Source organism: Tympanuchus pallidicinctus, unplaced genomic scaffold (genome assembly GCF_026119805.1).
Source record: "Tympanuchus pallidicinctus isolate F22 unplaced genomic scaffold, pur_lepc_1.0 scaffold26, whole genome shotgun sequence".
Classification (NCBI taxonomy): domain Eukaryota; kingdom Metazoa; phylum Chordata; class Aves; order Galliformes; family Phasianidae; genus Tympanuchus; species Tympanuchus pallidicinctus.
Genome location: NW_026294743.1, coordinates 8,416,549 through 8,435,569, shown reverse-complemented (window position 1 = coordinate 8,435,569; position 19,021 = coordinate 8,416,549). Strand labels below are relative to the sequence as shown.

The 19,021-nt window shown below is 42.8% G+C and overlaps 1 protein-coding gene across 3 annotated transcripts; it reads left to right on the top strand.

The window, feature by feature from the left end:
- Positions 1 to 846: 846 nt before the first annotated feature.
- Positions 847 to 16,144, top strand: MFAP3L (microfibril associated protein 3 like). 3 transcript variants are annotated; one of them, XM_052690186.1, is made up of 4 exons: positions 847 to 930; positions 11,094 to 11,499; positions 14,824 to 14,889; positions 15,007 to 16,144. In XM_052690186.1, the coding sequence occupies exons 2-4, from the start codon at positions 11,217 to 11,219 to the stop codon at positions 15,681 to 15,683; spliced, it is 1,026 nt and encodes a 341-aa protein (XP_052546146.1). In that variant the 5' UTR covers positions 847 to 930; positions 11,094 to 11,216; the 3' UTR covers positions 15,684 to 16,144. The 3 variants fall into 3 exon arrangements, with proteins under 3 accessions (XP_052546146.1, XP_052546145.1, XP_052546144.1); XM_052690185.1 differs by having other exon boundaries at positions 14,827 to 16,144; XM_052690184.1 differs by having other exon boundaries at positions 14,824 to 16,144.
- The last annotated feature ends 2,877 nt before the right edge of the window (positions 16,145 to 19,021 follow it).

The window sequence follows — 19,021 nt, the reverse complement described above, 5'->3', positions numbered from 1 at the left end:
ACTTGCCTCAGTGTGCACCATGGTGCACCCTACATACACCCTGCCCCACAGAGATGCAGTCCTAACCCAGGTTTTCCAGCAGTTCCAGTAAGCACTCTGCGATCCGATTACTCTTTGAAGGAGCAGAGGAGCTTCCATTACTACTGCCCTGGAAGCAATCTGAAGAGGATATCAAGAGCAGGTGCCAGACAGGGCTGTAAGAGGATTACAAGCAGGTGGAAACAACGCAGCTTATCCCACTGGCTTAGATGCTCAGCCCTCCAAGGTCAGTGAGGTGGTACAGCAGAGGTACAGATGGGAGGACAGCAGTGGCGCACAGCTGTCCCGGCTGGCTTCCTGCCGCTGGCTCCCGGGTAGTGACATCCACATCCAGGCAGTGACAACCACTTCAAGCTACGGGCCAGCTTTACCCTCTCGCGTTACGGCACTCGGATGCCTACGGAGCCAGCCGTCGGTCACCCGCAGCCTAGGACCTTCTCAGACTGGACTTCAGCCGGAGACAGGTGCCACACATTCCCGTTAGGAATGCAGTCCTGTAGCCCCGAGCGGAACCCACGCGCATCGTTCCGCTCTAGAGGAGTACCGAACAGGTTGCTCTTCCCCCGCCTTGCAGTCCTTCCTCCGCAGCCATCCCCGGCAGCGATGCGCCGACAGCCACCTTCCGCGCCCCCAGCGGGCACCGGAGCCGCCCCCCGGCCCGGCCCCGAGCATGCTCAGTGCCGCCCTGACCTACTTTCCCCTGCCGGAGCCGGCGGAGGAGTGGCGGTGCGGAGGACGGCGCTGCGGCACGGCGCCCCGTGACCGCGGACTGCGGCAGCGCCGCGCTCCGCCCGCCGGCCCGCGCGGCGCGCCCCGGGCCCGGCATGGTGCTGCGCGGGGCGCGCTGAGGGGCACGGCGGCGGGCGCTGCCGCGGAGCGGCCGGCGGGCAGGTGAGCGGGAGCGGCGCTTCGGCGAGGGGGGCGGCTCGGCGGGCGGCGCCACCTGCGCGGCCCTCTGCGCCTCGGCGAGGGGAGCCGCTGCGGGGCGGTGCGGTGCGGTGCGGGCAGGCGGCCACGGCGCTGGGGAAGGGAGCCGCCGCGGGGAGCGGGAGGTGCCGCGCTGGGAGCGCCGGACCGCCGCTCGGGAAGTAGTGCCGTATGGAGCGTGAAAGTTCAAGGGATGGATTCGCAGGGGGAGCGGGGCTGTCGGAAGGACGCGCGGCTTTAGGCAGGAAGACCTGGGATTTCTACCTTCCCGCTGCTCCCGGTGGGTCGATGCCCGCTCCGGGCAGGAGAAAGAAAGGGCGTTAGGAAATCCGCACGGGGACCTTTTTTACGGAGCTGGCCATTTCATAGAGCTGAAGTTTTGTTGCCTTACATTTAAAATAAAGGTGACCCCCTGCTTTTTCGCCATAATTACTTTTTCATTTCACAGCCTCATGAGATAGAAGTCAGTTTCCAAAGTGCCCTGCAGAAACTGCAGCCTGGCAGAAGTAGCCAAAGTCGAGCAGCAGCAGAAAAGCGGGCTTAGAGATCAGAGCGCAGCGCTGCTGAGCAGGCGATCGTCCGGTGCGTTTATCTGGGCGCCTGGTAGGAAAGCGTGCTTCCCAGCTGCCCTCTGAGAGCTGCTGGCGTGAAGCTTCCCCGCTCCAGAAACAGAAGTACCTGCGGGGTAGGCAGTGCCAAAAGCCACGTGCGACTTGGTTTGGTTTGGCTGAAGAGCAGTGAGGTTAGTTCACGGTGAGAAACAGAGGAGTTTACAGGGGAAAGTGGAGCGGTTGAGATGTTTGGAGCCGGTGCGTTATGGAACAGTTTCTCTCTTCGCTGCAGTAGGGCAGAATCTGGCAGATCTCCTTTCAGTGGAGGTGATGTTTGCATGGCAGACTCTTTTCTCTGGCTTAGTGTGTTCAGTTAGCAGCAGCACCATTGGAGTACTTGTGCCTGGTGCAGCAGGGATCCTTTTTTAGTAGAAAGGCTTCTAGTTCAGACTGCAGTATGCCAGTGTCCGTCAGTTAGAAGCACAATTCAGGCAGCATGAGCGCACACTGTATCTGTGCCATTTCTTCTGAAGAATTTGAAGCTTAAAGTCTGGACAGACAGCAGACAATCGACCAAGAAAAAGCTTGCTTTCCACTTCACTGTTTGGTGTTAGTCCAGCACAAGCAAGTTTCCCATTGTGAAAGCTTGTAGCTAACACAGACGTGTTAACATGTCACCAGAAGGCTGTGGTGTACGACCTAGCTCCTTAGTGCTCCCTGGGATATTTCTTCCTGCGGTTCTGAGCCGCTGCCTGGCCTTGGAGCTGTGCACCTTTGCAAAGCCCTCTGCTTAGCCTTAATTCTGTTATTTAGTTGTGCTGACTAAAGCGTTGGCATTCTTCATCCACGTACAGACCCACCTCAGAAGCAGCATTTCCAAGATAGTGGGTGTGCTTTTATTTTTTTCCCCAGTTACTATGATTAAAATAAATCATAACAGCATTTTAGAGCATCGGATCTTCTGTCTATCAGGATAGAGGTAGGAGGCAGACAAAACTTGTCCATGTTTGTATAGGTGCAGGACAGAGCAATTCTAAGAGGCATTGTGATTTTTACCTAGCTAACACAACATTAGACAGAGGACTGTCTCACTTCAGAGTCATTAACAGGAGCAGTGCTTGTCAGAAATCAGGAGCTCTGTATAGGCACATAATTCTCCTACTTTGGAAGGAGACCACAACACGTGGAGGGATTACATTAAGAACAGCCCTTCTCGGCAGGCTTAACATTTAATTAACACATTCTGCCACTCTTGCATGGTCTGCAGCCACAGATGATTTCTGCTGATGTTTTCAAGTCGCACGGGGACAGGGCATCTGTACTGCATTGCAACCACACTGCTGTGCGTGCAGTCCCCCCCACACACACACGATGTATGGCACACACATACCAGCACTGCTGCATTTTGATCAGTAGGTTCTGCTGTGGCTGGTGGCAGTGGTGTGATGTGGTACAGCAGCTCGTTCTGTTACATTTATAAACTCATTTCTGAATGATGTTGCTACAGTTAGTACATTATCTGATTGTGATCAACTTAACAAAAGATGCTTAGAAATTTGTTATTTTGATGTTACATTTTTTTAGCCCAGAGCAGATAAAATAGCACAGAAGTTATGGAGGTCATTCAGTAAACTCTTGATGAATTCTACCTAGAGTAATTCACAGCACTGGCCACATGAAGGAGTGGCCATACACTAGGAGAGGGTTGTATTGAATCACAGAATTACAGAAACACCAAGGTTGGAAAGGACCTTGAAGATCATCCAGTCCAACCATCCACCTATCACCAATAGTTGTCACTAGACCATGTCCCTCACCACAAAATCCAGCTGTTCCTTGAACACCTCCAGGGTTGGTGGCTGTACCAAGCTCCTTGGGCAGCCCATTCCAGTGCCTGACCACTCTTTCAGAGCAGTAGTATTTCCTAATGTCCAGCCTGAATCTCCCCTCCATTCCCTCCAGTCTTACTTACATTGATCACATTGGTGTACAAGCAAGGCTCAAGTTTCTGTCTGGTGTGAGGCAAACTCCTTTGAATATCACTTGCTGTTCCTTTCTGATACTTGTAGAGGAAATAGGCAGAGCACTTTTAATCTGAAGTGATCCTTTTCTGTTGCACTCAGCTGTGACTGGCTAGATTCCCTCTTTACAAGTTTAGCCTGTCTTAATCACAGCATCCACCTGTAACCTCTTTGCACTGAATCCCAGAAGCCAATACACGCTTAAGCCAGTCATTAAAAATGGGTAAATAAGCATCTTGCAGTTCTATGACGACACAGATGAATTAGTCATACTCTACACTGTTTTCTTCCTATTTTTCATTCTGCTTTATAAATGGGAGCCTTCTGTTAAAATACTGTTTCTAATGAAAACTGTATGCAGTGAATTGAAAACACTCGAAGCACATACGAAATGTAGAATTTAAAAAGTAGAGAAGTCTTGAGCCTTGCAAAGGGCTACATTCCCTACATTTAGACTTTTTATTCATCATGTGGAAAAAGGAAACAAGCAGACGTATCTAAAGGATGGTCAGTTTTGCCAGTTGAAGAGAAAGCAAACGGAAATGAATTGGACCCCATTCCACATTGCTGTGTTCCTAGCACTCAGAATAGATAAGCCATCCCAAGAGCACATGAGATCTGTTGTTTTAGCTGACCTTGGTTACTTAAGCTGTTAGTAGAATAATACCTGCAATGTGCTGGTATAAATAGAAGGTAAGAGGTGAGTAAAGAAAAGGGAAGATAACCCAAAACTTGGTGAGGCCAGGTAGTGTGCAGATGGGTGTGGAAGTGTGGGACAGATCTCTGCATCTTTTTGCTCCTTCTTTCTCAACAAAGGGAACTTCTAGGCATTGAACCATCTGCGTTTATTGCCAACAGTATAACAGCAGCTATGCTGAAAGCTTGCAGGGAGTTGAGCCTTTTAAAGCTGTACAGGTGTTTCTGGAATAAAAGCTTTGTATACAAAACAAGGTTGAGTAGGAATTATACAGCCTCCAAATAAATATAAATGCTAAGTAAATCTAAATCATCATCATGAAAGAGGCATTTACTTGGAAAATCCTGACAAGAGCTCGTACCTAATCAAATGTGAGCTGGGCTTTAAAAAGTCTCTGCTACTGATAGCATTCTATCTGCTCTAGGATCCAGGTAGCCCACAGCTCAGTAGAAAGACATTTCCATCGCAGTACTTGTGCTGATTTAAAAACAGCAAGCTTCTCCACTAAATACAAAACATTGTCTTTACTGCAGTCATTAAAATACCTCCAAGAGAAACAACAGAATTGCTCATTCCGTATAAATATGTGCACATGTACTACGTCTTATCTAATGAAAAGTTAAACGTCCAAGTTGCCTCAACAGTTGTGTTTTGTTTCAATTCGGCGTATTTCTTAACAAAAAAAGATTTGATCCTGGGATTACAGGCACTGCAACAACAGAAGGGAACTTTTCAGAGGTTTGGCATTCTTGAGGTACTTTTAAATAATCTCTCAGTAATTACCTAACAGTGGACTCTGTCTGTTCACTTTTAGGTTAACGGATTAGGGTCTTTGAGCATTTGTTGGAGCGAGGGGAACAGTCACCAGATCACTTAAAAACATGGCCAAATCAATGGAACCATTCAAGTGTTTAGAGTGAGGAGAGTTTAAATTCTCCAGGATTTCATATGCTGGCTAGTTTTGCAATACCAAGGCATGAAGTAGAACAAAGAGGAACGATAATGAGGAGAGCTTTACGGTAAAAATACTTACTTGCAATAGGACTTCTAAAATATTTACAGGCTTGTAAAGGCATAATCTGGAGGATATTTTTACCATCACTGAATAGAATGACGTATCCTTCCTTCCCTGCCCCGAGAGTCTGGATTTGCCTTGTAGGAAATGTTTGTAGGATATTTTTTATCACAAATATAGAACATGGGGTAACCACATCGCTGATTGCTTTCTTGCAATTAATTAATTGTATTAATTGTATGGTGCGTGATCTGCGGGAAACTACTGAGCACTCAGGCTTCCACAACCCTGAAATAAACAAGCTGCGTCTCTCCTGAGTGTGTGATGATTGACTTATTGCACGCCAGGCAATGAATGCACTTTTCAGACAACAACATGAGTAAGGTGTGATTGTGAAACGAGAGGTGTGTCTCTCTGGTAGGAGAGGGCTTATCGAAGTCTGGTAAAGACACGATCACACTTGGTTGAATGTCTGATCATAGAATCTGTACGTTCTATCTGAAAATCCACAGGTGATGTGTTTATGTTGACTGACAATGGAGTCGCAAACATCAATTGTTCATTTTTTTCAGCAATCTTGAAACCCATTCTCAAATTCCTGTATCGAAACACAGTGCAAGATGCACATTTATTGCTCTGTGTTTAGCCAAGGTATTAAAAATGCGCACAATTATTTGCCATCACCTGAGTCAGCTCTGCACACTGCCCCACTGTGGGCTTTGACTGACCTCCTCGTTTAAACTTTCTACACAGACAGCCATAATTTCTGTTGTAGCAGCTTGTGTCCCTTGTTTGTGATCTTTGCTCCTGTGAGAGGAGCCTGGGTCTGTGTCCCCCATACCCTCACATCGCGTGCCTCAAGGCAGCAAGTGTGTCACCAAGCGGCATTGCCAGTAGGGCCAGGGCAGCGTCACACAGCCTTGACAAGAAGTTTCTGAAAGCTTCCCAGGCAGCTGCATGGAGCCAAAGAGACTAAAACACACCTAGCTGGGAATTGCTGCCCAGCTGGAAGCTGCAGTCTAGATGGGCAGAACGAAGCTCTTCAACCTACAAATGCTGCCAGCGTGTCACCTATTTGACACAGTAGCCAGGAAAGTGGAAGACAGTGAAGTTAGGAAGGATTGAAATCCTCCCCAAAAGAACGAAAAACAGCTTTTTGAGAACCAAGCTGCAGTATTTTATTGACTAGCAAATGACTAGAGATACAGGTCAGGAAGTTGCTGCAAGATGTATATGAGTTGTATTTCTCTTCATCTGCTATCTGGACCCTAATAGCTTCATCTTTTCCTTAGGTAGTTTTCACTCTCCTAGGAACTGGCAATGAACTTTACAGCTTGTGTGTCATTATGATGAAACAGTGTTCCTTCATTTGCATTCCTGTTCCAGTGACACCTGGTAGCTTTTACTGTTGCCCACTTTGAAAAGGCATTGCCCATGGCAACTAAGAGATGGATTGGCCTGAAGAGGAAATGTAATATGTAGTTAAAAAAAAATAATTAGCATTAATTTTGTTTTGTAGCATCATTCTTGATTGTTATTTATAAAGTGAAACTCATTTCGTTTTCTTGGTCACTTAAAAACTAAGCAAGACAGCATTGAAATGTTAAAGTTGTAGGTCTATAATTTATGCATTTGAACTGACTTCTTGTGCTTCACTTCTGAATTGAATAACCTCACAGTTAATAGGATTATACATTATTCCAAGTACAAGAACAGGCAAGTCTTACAGGAGCATGCAAGCCAGGAAAAGGTATGCATCACTGACTTACGTTCTTTTGTGCTGTCATGTCATTCTGCACAAATGCAGTGCTTTAAAATGTAGCACCTCACTCACAGTACTTTTCCTTTGCAGCAGTAATACTGGGAAGCAAAGTCATCTATGATGTGAAAAAGTAAACGGTCAGTCAGAACATTTCTCTGAGTCATTTGTGTTTCCAGCCAGTCTGCTGCAAGTGTCTTCTATTAAGACCATCAGTGGCTTTGGACAGAGAAGTTCTAGTCTCAGTTTTGGTCCATTTCACAGTCAGGACTGATACCATCAGCCTGCGGCTGTGCTTGCTCTCGAGCCTATTCCAGGCAACTTCTCTAGATAAAAAGGCAGAGATAGCACCACAGAGACAGCTGTCCTGTCACTTAGAAGAAAAGCCTATTGCAGTTCCCTCACATAGCTCATCTTGTGCTGTTTTTGAGCAGTACCCTGTATTACGATGTCCCCCTTCACAAGCATCCTGTGTTACTCTCAGTCTTAAGGAGTTCTTGCAGGAGTCTTTAGTCTAGCCAGTCTAGCTGTTCTCTGACCAAGAGTGAAATTAAAAGGTTATGAATTTGGTAGCCTTCGTAGTTTTCATTATGGCCCACAGTTCAGTAAAACCTGTCATGGCCAAGAACCAGAGCAATTAGCACTGTGCCCACTTCTCCCATACCCTGGATTCTCATGTGTCTTCACTAGAAGTGGGCTGACATCACTAGCAGTCCTGTTTCAGTGCCCTGAGCCTGCCTTTTAGTTGTGTAATTGAATCAAAGCCCATTGCATCCCTTATGTTTAAGAAAGCCGTGACTCCCAGAGTTGCTTTCCTTAACATCCTCAGCTGCTGCTGCTCTGCGTAAGGCAAAAGCAGGATGGAAACTCTCAGGACATCTCCCTTTGCTGCACAGTCTGGTGTCAGCACATTTTCTACTGTTTCCAATTCTCCTTCCTGCTTTCCAAACCTGACTACAACGTTTTTGGTCCTGCGCAGCAGCTTAGCAGAGGGTCCAGGATGGATAGTTACCCAAGTGGCTACCCTTTAACTTTCTCTTATTAGGTGGAGCTGAGAAAACCTTTGGTTTCTTTCATATTTTTTTTTTTGTTATCCACTAACAGTGCGTAGGATGCACACCAAAGAAAAGATCTCCTATTCTTCGTTGCCTAGGAACATTTGTCTAAACTAGCATCTTAAAACACTGTTCTTCAGAGAGATTTCTCTCTCATTCTTCAGATAAAACCAGATGACCATCAATAGGCCTTCCCTGGATGGCACATGAAAGCAGCAGCCACCACTCCCAAACATTCTGTGTTAAGATTCCTGCTTGGTTATTGCTCATAGCAGCCATCAAACTGTATTTATTTCAAGCAGATATGCACCTGTGAAGGCATTAAGTGCTTTCATAGCATTCTGCATTCCAGGAACATACATGAGAAAGTACATTCCCAAGAGTAACACAAGTAGGTATTAATTTCCCACAGTAGATGTCAATTATTTTGTCTCTATATCTTAACTTTTACTGCATCTATGTGTGATTCACTTGTGTTGTGCCAGAAGGAGGGAGCAGCTGTTATTTTCAGACAAGTAAACAGCCCCTTTGACCACGCTAACCAGTCAGATTTGTTACCACTACACAAAGGTGCAGATTTTGCTTTCATGTGCTCTGTGTTAAGCACGGGTAAACACACAGAATAGGTATCCTCACACCATTTCTGCCACTACACACTTTCCAAAACATCCATCCATAGCAGCCCAAGCACAGCAGGGACTCACTGGGCCACCAAAGCCACCAACCAAACTGAGCTTCCCAATAGATTGAGGGTCCTGTTCACCTGCTGCGTGATGTTTTATTTCTGTCTAGGATTCAAATTATTTTCTGTACCAAACAACAGTTTGGATTGCTACAGATTTTTCTGCCATCAGAAAATATGCTCAAATACAACAAGAACAAGCTGCAGTCAGTAATTAGCAATAAAAGCTTGAGCAGTTTATGTTGTTCCTTTGCCCTTCCCATTGTCTTGTACCAGCCAGTCTTTGTTCCTCCTTCCCTTGCCAGGAAGTGTGACATGTCTTTTGGCTTTTCTCTATGGTGCAATGCAGATCTATAACACTGTACACAAACATTTTATAGACTGAATCTATGTAACCATAGAGAATGACTGTCTCCAAGGTTGATGGAATAGTAGAAATTGGATGTAAATAGTTGTTGAAGTGAATAAGCAGATTTGAAGGACTTTTTCCAAGGCAGAGATTTAGACACACTGTGCCTATCTATAGAGAATGTCTAGAATTTAGACTTTTCACAGTTTGCACAGAGGGAAATGGATTTCTGAAGTGATTGTTCATGTGGTTTTACATGGACAGGACAAATGAGATTTGCATGTTAATTTAAGGTTAAAAATAATTCTGCCTCATCAAGGCAGGTATTTCCACGTTCAGTATTTAGGAAAACAGAGAAAATGAGGGCAGACTTGAAGCAATGACAGCCATCCATACCATTCATGCAGCTTCTCAGAAGAAAAAAACCCCACAAACATAGCCTTTTGTTTCCAGTAATGATCCATCCCACAGATTAGAGAAAACTAATCTGCTCTTTTAGTAACAGCTGTATCCATTTGTACAAAATCAACTTCATTGCATTACAGAGAATAGGGAATGGAGAAGAAAACAGCCTAAGACAAATTGAACCAGTGAAAGACAGTAATGTTGTTTTCCTTCTGAGTAAAGAAGAGGCTTTTATTTTAGTTTTCCTTGTTTGTGTGTAATTTGCCTAACTTTGTCAGCAGTCATTTCTCCATGCTAAAGGAGATGAGGTACCATGACATCAAACAGTACATCAGTACAATGTAAACAGTTTTGCAAGTGAAATGTTCGCTTAGGGCACATTTGTTGGATACTAACTGTGACCTATGTTTAGATTGCAGATAGATTGCTCCGACTAATAATCACAGAATGGCCAGGGCTGGAAGGGAACTCAAGGACGATGAATCTCCAACCCCCTGCCACACGCAGGGCCACCAACCTCCCCATTCGATACCAGCCCAGGCTGCCCAGGGCCCCATCCAACCTGGCCTTGAACACCTCCAGGGATGGATGGGGGCACCCACAGCCTCTCTGGGCAGCTGTTCCAGCACCTCACTCACTCTGAGTAAAATTTTGAGAGGTGCTCATCTTGAGGTCAACGTTGTGCCATCAGTCAGTGGCAAATGCCCATTGTGTTCTCTGGGAGCATAATAAGGCCAGTAGAGAGCACATTCCTAACTCCCTCTCGTCTGTCTACAAACTGAAGTCATTGTTAAATAAAGGGCTCATTGTAGATGGTTAGTTGAGGAAAAATATTGTTGTGAGAGCATGCAAAAACTGATCGAGCAAAATACTTAAGGCCACATAAGGAATGGAAAAGTCCCAGCTTCATTTGTACCTCAAGGCAACCTTGCCCATAAGCATGTCACTAACAAATATTTTTCTTTCCAAATGTGCTCTAAAAATGACTTTATGAACTACTAAATACCCTCTTTTACATATCTCCTCCATGTTACATTTTATCTCAGAAAATCTGAAAGAAAAAAAAAAGAAGGGAATGGTTTTAGATGTTCTGTTGTATGCTCTACTGTATTCAGACAAAACTGAATGCTAAAGGCTCTAACAGCAGCTCCAAAAACCCCTTCCTGGAGTGGTTCTTCCTTCTGACACGTTCCACATTTCAACTAAGACTGTGCATGACAGAGCTGCAGCACTGAACTGGTAGCGACAGCTTTAATGTGCTGTACCTTTGTTCCCCTGTTGATTTTGCAGATGTAAAAAAAAAGAAAAAAAAATCTGTAGAACTTTTGGAATAAAATTGTAGCTGCTGCTGTAGCTAAATTGCTGCTAAGTGTCTAGGTGATAAAAGCTTTCTCCTACGCCTGCTGCTCTGAACAACAGGAAAATGTATGCATCTTTTTCCAGTAAGAAAAAGGCCTGATAACATTAGCATTTAGACAAGACATTGAGCTGATGATTGTGAAATGCATTAATGGATGTGTCACTGTTTTAAAGGAGCACATCTAATGGATTGCTTATACGGGCCATCTCATTATACTTCCTTATTTTTTTTAGGATATTAAAAAACAAATTGCATGGATCAAAATAAGGCTCTCTTGTGACCTCCTCACCTCAAGGGCCTGCATTGTACAGAACCAACTCCAGTTTCCAGCCAGCTGCGTATAGCACTGAAGGAAAATGAACATAGTGAGCAGGCACCACTCTTTGTGCTTTCTGCCTACCATACGCCTTGTCATCTTACTAGCAGCTCTGACAACTGCTGAGGATGTGACTAACAGCACTTTCAACCGCACTGGCACAAACACAGGATCTGTGCCTGTGGTCATCTCCCACATCGACCACATCATAGTCAAGGAGGGGTGTAGTGCCTTGATTGACTGCAATGTCCAAGGTAGCCCTAGTCCACATTACAGATGGTACAATTCCAACGGCCGCCTGCTCCAAGAGGAAGAGAATAAAGGTAAGGTTTTTAATATTATCAGCAATGTAGCCTGTCTTGAGACACTTCTGATTTCAGCAAGTTAACTAAAAATTAATCTTAATTTAATAACTGCACACTGGTATTTTCCTGCAGGAAAATATACAAATCGTATCAGCTATTGTATGGGAACAGCTGAGTCAGGGCCTGAACCTCCGATTGATCACCTGAGGCGAGCCATGAGTCAGCCAGAGGAGCACAGGTGAAGGCAATTCAGCTGTGCTGCCTCCTAGCCCTATTTAAGAGCTGGCTACTGGGGGAAGGATCTCTTCTGGAGATCTGCTCTGCTGGTGTTTGGTGAGCGAGCCCAGAATAGGGGCAAGCCTTCTATTTATTCTCTTTTGTTATCATAGTCTGCTTTGCCTAATTCTCTTGTTTATTTTGTGATTGTAACATCTTAATATTCTTTGATTATACAGCTATAAATGTTGTGTGCATCTCAGAAGAAAATTTTTTTGTAGTGTGTTATTTATAGCAAACCGTAGCAAGAAGCTGAAATGCTTATATTGTAGGCAGGCTTCTTTTCATTGGAAGACTTCAGGTTTGATCCTATTATTCATTCTTTTCTCTTTGTTCTTCTCTGACACCATGGAAGACAGAAAAGCTGTTTTCCAACTCAAGGAAAGATTTTTGTGGCATATGGGAAGAGTTCATTGGCACAGTTTCAAAGAAAGAAACTTCTTGCTTGCTCTCCCCATCTTTATGTACCTTGACATGTGTGAGAAACAGGAGATGCCCTGAATAACCAATGAAAAAGTCTATGTAGGGGCATGTTATAGTTGGTGTTACAGCTGGAAAGATGATTATGGTGAAAATGGGGAAAAAAAAACAAGCAGGGAAGGAGTGTGCTAGTGCTTTTAGTGGCAATGGTGATGAGGAGACAGTTGGAATAGATGATTTTACATGTTGTTTCCAACCTTGTGATTCTATGATTCTATGCTCACCTGAATCCAAAGATCCAGGTTCTCAGGAAGGACTCCACAGAGGAGGGATGTCCAGAAAGAGACCCTTCCCCAGTGGCAGTCAGCCCTTAAACGGGGGCTACAGCTTCACCTGTGCTCCCAGGGCTGACTCAGGTGATCAATCAGTGGTTCAGGCCATGGTTCAACAGTTCCCACAGCGGGCAGTGGTTAGATGGACGAGCCATGTGTGAGCCATTCTGGCTGCACTAGGACTGCTGTATTTGCCAGAGACCTTCATTTCACATGAGCTTGCTGTCCTTAGGTAAAAGGAAGGTTTGGTGGATAATTCTACTTCTACTTTTAGGGAACATTTAGTGGGGGGGAGATGGAAGGTGTTTTGTTCCTTTTGTTCCTGTAATGCTTCTATACTGACTGCTTTGTTCACAGCACGATGAAATAAACTCTTAATAATTTATAATTGCAGGACAGCTTGTCTAAATAACAGCTGAACTGAGGGACAGCTCTATGGAGTTACGGAATTATGGAAATGATTGACCCAACTATAAGTGCTACAACAGCATATCTATAACAACTTATTACAGAACAGACTGTATTTTTACATTTCAATGTTTTATATATATATTTTTTCTATAGAGCTGGAGAAAGAAGCTGCTTGACTTAGTTAAGCCGATGTAATGTGTGCATGGTGATAAGACCACATAGAGAGTTTTGCTAGGGTTTACCAATAGAAGCTTTCCTGTTTAGCTAGGCATCTAACTTTTGATCTTAGTGGAGCTGACAGAGAGGTAGCTGCTAACACAAGCATTCAGATAGATAAGCAAAATCTTTGAGCAAATCAATGAAAATGCAAATGTGGTGTAAGAAAATGTAACTTTATCTTGGACTTTTCAGCAATGCACTTCTTGAAGAATACGGTTCACGTAAGAAATGTTCCCTAGCACAAGATGCATATGTGTGGTTAGGCTGAAAAAGGTGTTCAGCTGTTACAAAAAAATATAGCTGTGACACCTTATCTACTTATTGTTTTCACATGTGGCTTACATTGTCTGCCAGGGTCTTTGAATCACAGTTCAGTGCTGTTATCTCATTTGTAGTAGTTGGAGCCAGAACACATCAGCAAGATGACTTGTCAGTTTACAGTGAACAAAGACCTACTTTGCCAACACTGCAATTCAAAGAAATGCCCAGCAGCCAGTACTGTACATCTTAACCCAGAACTGGAAAAGGAAGTGTTACAGATGATGACACATCCACTGTAAAACAGTTTTACTCAAAATTTCCCCATCTTGTTCTGATTGGAGTGATTTCTTCTATGTGAAGTTCTGGTTTAAAATCTAATATTTTTAGTGTTTAATATTTATATATTTATATACTAATATTTATAGTGTTTAATTAGGAAAAAAAAAAACCCACAAAAATGATAAAAGCCCATACCTGCTATGTATTAAAAATGTTTTTTTTGGACTGTTGAGTTTCAAAATTGCCCAAAGATTCTTCCTGGAAAGAAATAAGGTAAGAAATAGAAGAATCTTTTGAACAACAACAGAAGAACTTTGATGGAAAAGATAAAATAAATGTAGATATAAGATGTGCACCAGCCTACAGCAGGACTGCAGCAATGTGAATTTATATGCACTGCATTGGAGTTTTCTGTTATTTTAGTCCTTTCATCACAGATCTGCTGTCTTTGGTCAGCTACTTCAATAGATAGAAATTACAGCAAGCTAAGTTAGATTTAAGGAAAAAGAACTTGAATAGTAAGGATAGGTAAGCACCTGAAATCCCTTGTTGTGGAAGACAATAGAAACTCCATCACTGACTTCAATAGATGCCTATCAGGAATGGCTTGGGGCTGTGTTAAGGAGGTGGAAGATACTTGAGTCTGTACCTCTGGAATTCTTGGTTTTTTTTTAAGTTTACTTTAACAGAATTACATAGATTACTGTAACAAAACACCAAAAATAACCCAATGAAGATGCAATGAAATGCACTGTCATGGAACAAAACAAGTAGATTTTTCTGTCTCACAATCTTGTTATTGTTCTTTGAGGACGTGGGGCATGTGTTTGGGAGGCTCTCTGGGATAAGCTGCCATCCTTTTATCTGTCTGTGAGATGTTTGTAGATGTCATATGTATTGACTAATTTTTATGAGACTCTTTTAAGGCATGAAATTATAATAGATTTGAAGTCAGTGTCCGTGATTTGTTAACTAGCTAGGAGATCTCTGAGAGAAACCCTTTTGTGACAGGAAATTCTTTGTTTTCTCATCAATGTGATTTCCCTTTTCCAAAATCTGAGGCCAGTTGACAAAGCTGACTTTTAAACTATGCTAATCACGTGAACGAGATGCTTCTAAGTAAGCTATGTGTTCTCCTTTCCAGCAGGAAAATGGTGGTTTCTTGACAATGGGCTCCTCAACATTACCAGCGTGTCTTTTGAAGACAGAGGTAAATACACGTGTGTCGCATCCAATATGCACGGCAGCGTTAACAATACTGTGACTCTGAGGGTCGTCTTTACTTCTGGAGATATGGGAATCTACTACATGATTGTCTGCCTTGTAGCTTTCACCATTGTTATGATACTGAACATTACGCGGCTGTGCATGATGAGCAGTCACCTGAAGAAAACGGAGAAAGCAATCAACGATTTCTTCAGAACAGAAGGAGCAGAGAAACTCCAGAAAGCCTTTGAGATTGCAAAACGTATCCCAATTATCACTTCAGCCAAAACGCTCGAGCTTGCCAAAGTAACACAGTTCAAGACCATGGAATTTGCTCGCTATATCGAAGAGCTTGCTCGGAGTGTGCCTTTGCCACCTCTCATCATGAACTGCAGGACTATAATGGAAGAAATTATGGAGGTTGTCGGTCTGGAGGAGCAAGGACAGAATTTTGTACGGCAGACGGCAGAAGGCCAGGAAACGGCTGAACCAGATGAGCTCTACACGATCCCGAATGCTTTGAAGCGCAGTGACTCTCCCACAGCTGACTCTGATGCATCGTCACTGCATGAGCCACCGCAACAGATTGCAATAAAAGTGTCGGTTCACCCGCTGTCCAAAAAGGACTGCATGGACGGTCAGTCACAGGAAAGCGTGCAGTTGGATACCAAGGAAGAAGACCTTCATCAAACACCAGCACTTCCAGCAGAGCCCGCTCCTGAGCCTTCTGCCGAACTGAGTTCTGATGACACAGCATTGGCAAATGACACGTGTGTTATATATGAAAGCCATGTATGATAGTTACTCCTGAATCTATGCATAGCAGGAAAATCAGGTGGAGCTCTTTTAAAAATACATATTGTACTTGCCGCTAAGCCTTACCAGGAGACTATCATAGCAAAGCATGTATGTGGATTATTGGCACTTTCTTCTCTGTTTGACTCTAATTTATCATGATGTATGGCAGAGTAATTGCTAATACATTAATACTATTTGCTCTTTTGGATTAGGAGTATTTCCAAGAAACATTTACCTCAGCGTTCTCTAGGCTGGAGTCACCTGTAGTGGCCACCTGGAAGTCACTGGTAGTATTTGATGTAGGACATCGAACTTCCTGAACACAAAACAGGTTTTCATTTTCTTCCTTCACAGTCATTATTTTCCATTATTTGGCAAATACTGTCTGGTGAATTTGAATTATTGCCCAAGAGGCAGCGCTCCCGTAGCCAAATAAAGTCCTAATAGATTACTTTTACAAAGCCTGTTTGCTGAGCTGCATTGTGATTGAAAAGGCCATTAAAGTAAGTTAAAATGTTTGCATTTCATTTAGGACAGGCCTGCTTAGGCACAAGGGAAGTAGTTTTCCCTTTTCCACTGAATGAAGATGCCAGGGAGTGGGTAGGCGGTTTTTTTGGGTTTTTTGTTTTGTTTTGTTTTGTTTTTTCTTGTCAAGAACCAACTTTAAGGTGTATTTTAAAGATAGGAAAGCCCTTAAGCATCGTACGAAAATTTGCAGTCAGAACCCTGCAGGTTTTTTCTTGCATTTGTTTGTCTGTCTCCAACTTAGCCTGAGGTTTGTAAGGAAGACAGTTGCAAATATACAGGATGTCTTGCTTTGTAGTAATTTGAAGACACACAGCTGCATTAATAATCCTGCAAACTCCAGTAGTCGGATGATGACAAGGGTGAAATGCAGAAGGCACCTGTACTCGGATTCTCAATTTTGTGCGGACTTTTATTCTGGGGATCAAGTCTAAATTTATTTTTATCTGTGAGCGTAAGTTGGAGGATGTTATATCCGAATTAAAAAAAAATAAAGGGTGCTGTGAAATTATAATGACAGTCACACAAACTGTTTTACTGTGTTATAATTTCTTTGATATTTTAAGAACCTCCTGCATACGGTAGGATGTTTCCTACTGGAGAACATGTGACTCTATTCCAGTGTAACTTTTAGTATTACAGCAGTTGGGACATATTTAAAAAAAAAGATAGACATGTATGCCAGGAGTGGAAAGAATGTGGTCTTTTGTATTGCAGACAGACAATAAAAAGGACCTTATTTAGAGTAAGTCTGGAAAGAAAGCATTAAAAGGACAAGTTTCTTTAGGGTTAATAGCATGTTACTTCATTATCTGACGCATATTTAATTTGGAACTAAGGAACTTACTATTACCTAGTAGTTTTTAAGGAAGACTGTGGTGTATGTATAGATATTCAAATCTGGAATCTAGTAGATTGGAAAAAATAAGTCACGTAGGTCTACGGAGAGGTGATGCGTGGATGGCTCTCTGGAAGTGTTACTCAAGTAGTCATATCTACATAAGGTGTCCTTTGGAGGTAATCAGCTGTGTTAGCTGCACAGCTCATCGAGACCAAGCAAAGTCAACATGGCAGCCATCTAAAAAAAGATGCTGATAACAGATTGAGGTTGTCTTCGTATTAAAGAGCAGAGCTTCACTAGCAGTGTAATACAGGAACACTTTGTGACTCACCTTTCCATGGTTACTGAAAAAATGCTTGTTTAATGAAGGACTTGAGATTTTGTGATAAACTCATGAAAATGTCAGCATTTAGTTGTCTAAAATTGGTGCTCACCGCTGTGGTAAGCATCTCTGCAAAATGCATTTGCACACATCCAAAAGGAGACACGCAAGGGCAAAATCCCTCAAGGAATGAGGCTGGAAACGTTTCAGAGAGAAGCAATATAAATCTAGAACGAGAGGTAAGAACAGCATGAGGAACCTCACACCTGACTGGTGTGATTTCAAACACTTGTGGTGCAAGCTTATTACTTTGTCTGAGTCCAAAATACATTTCTGTTCACTGATCGTATCGGTTTTTCTTCAAATCACTCACTTTGGTTCTAGTTTGAAAGAGGGTGAAGGCAAGGAAAAAAAAAAAACCAGGGACGTGCATTAAATTCCTTTTATTCACCTTGAGCTCCTGAAAAGAGGCATCTTGGTTTTTCTGCCTGCCCAGTATTTACCAACAATGGTGACATGCTTTATAAGTTAGCTGCTTGGTGCCCAGCTAAGTCTGCTCAGATGATAAAGGATGTTCTCCTTCAATAATTTTAAAATTGCACTTTAAAAAAAAAAAAGTTTCAAAAGTAAACTATGGGATTTAATTTTGTTTGCTTTCTAATTACCAATTTTTCCAGTGGAGACCAGACCCTTTCATGCATCCATGTGGTGATTGGTACAAGGCCATTCTGTTCCTGACTGCCTGATCCCATTTAGTATCTCTGTGTAAACTTCCTTGAAGATACAGTTCATATTTTTTTCCAAAGACTGCCCCACGAAGAGCATGTGTTTATATACAGACACACCTTAGGAATCATTTGTGAGCAACAGTAACTTGGAATGGATGCGTGCAATAGGCATGGTGCTGAATTTCTGCTGTTTGCAAGGTCAAAGGGAACTTCCCAACTGACTTTGCTGAAGCTGAAGTCACTGATTGCCAAGTCTTTACAGCCAGTGTGCTGTAAAGATTTTGGACGTAGAGCTTGGTGGTACTAATGGAATAAAACACAGAACAGTGCTGTACTGAAAGAAAACACAGTAATTGTTTTGTTTTATGTATTTCTTCTCTTTTATGTGTCTACTACACCTGAAAGCATAAAGCTTTTTCAATGCTTCCAGGTACTTCCTTTGTGGGAGGTATGTGGGCTGCAAGATCCAAACCCATCTTTCCTCCTCCGAATTTTCTGGCTGTGTTTTCCTAAAGTAAGCAATTTATATATATATATATATATATATATATACATATATATGTATATATATATGTATATATATATATGTATATATTTTCCTAGGGAATGGCTATTTTATGTCACAAGAACACTATTAACAAATATAAAATTATTGATGGTTTGAAAAAAACATGAACATATGCATTGTTGTGTATTTTTGTTCACATTAAGTACTTCAGGGACATTAGGTAATCTGTTGTCATATTTGGACTCTGCACACCTTTTGCTGTACTGTTTTATTTATCAAGCAGCAATTGTTCTGAAAGTGCTCAGCACTCGGAAAACCCTGTCTAAGAAAATTCACATTTTAAAAGCATACGGAACAACAGGCCTGCTCAGAAAGGAAAGGAAATTTGCAGAATATATTTATGCTATTTAAAAT

Coding starts and splice junctions, on each gene's coding strand:
- MFAP3L (XM_052690184.1), top strand. CDS start 11,217: ATGAACATAGTGAGCAGGCACCACTCTTTGTGCTTTCTGCCTACCATA. Junction 11,500..14,823: donor CCAAGAGGAAGAGAATAAAG/GTAAGGTTTTTA, acceptor TCTCCTTTCCAG/CAGGAAAATGGTGGTTTCTT.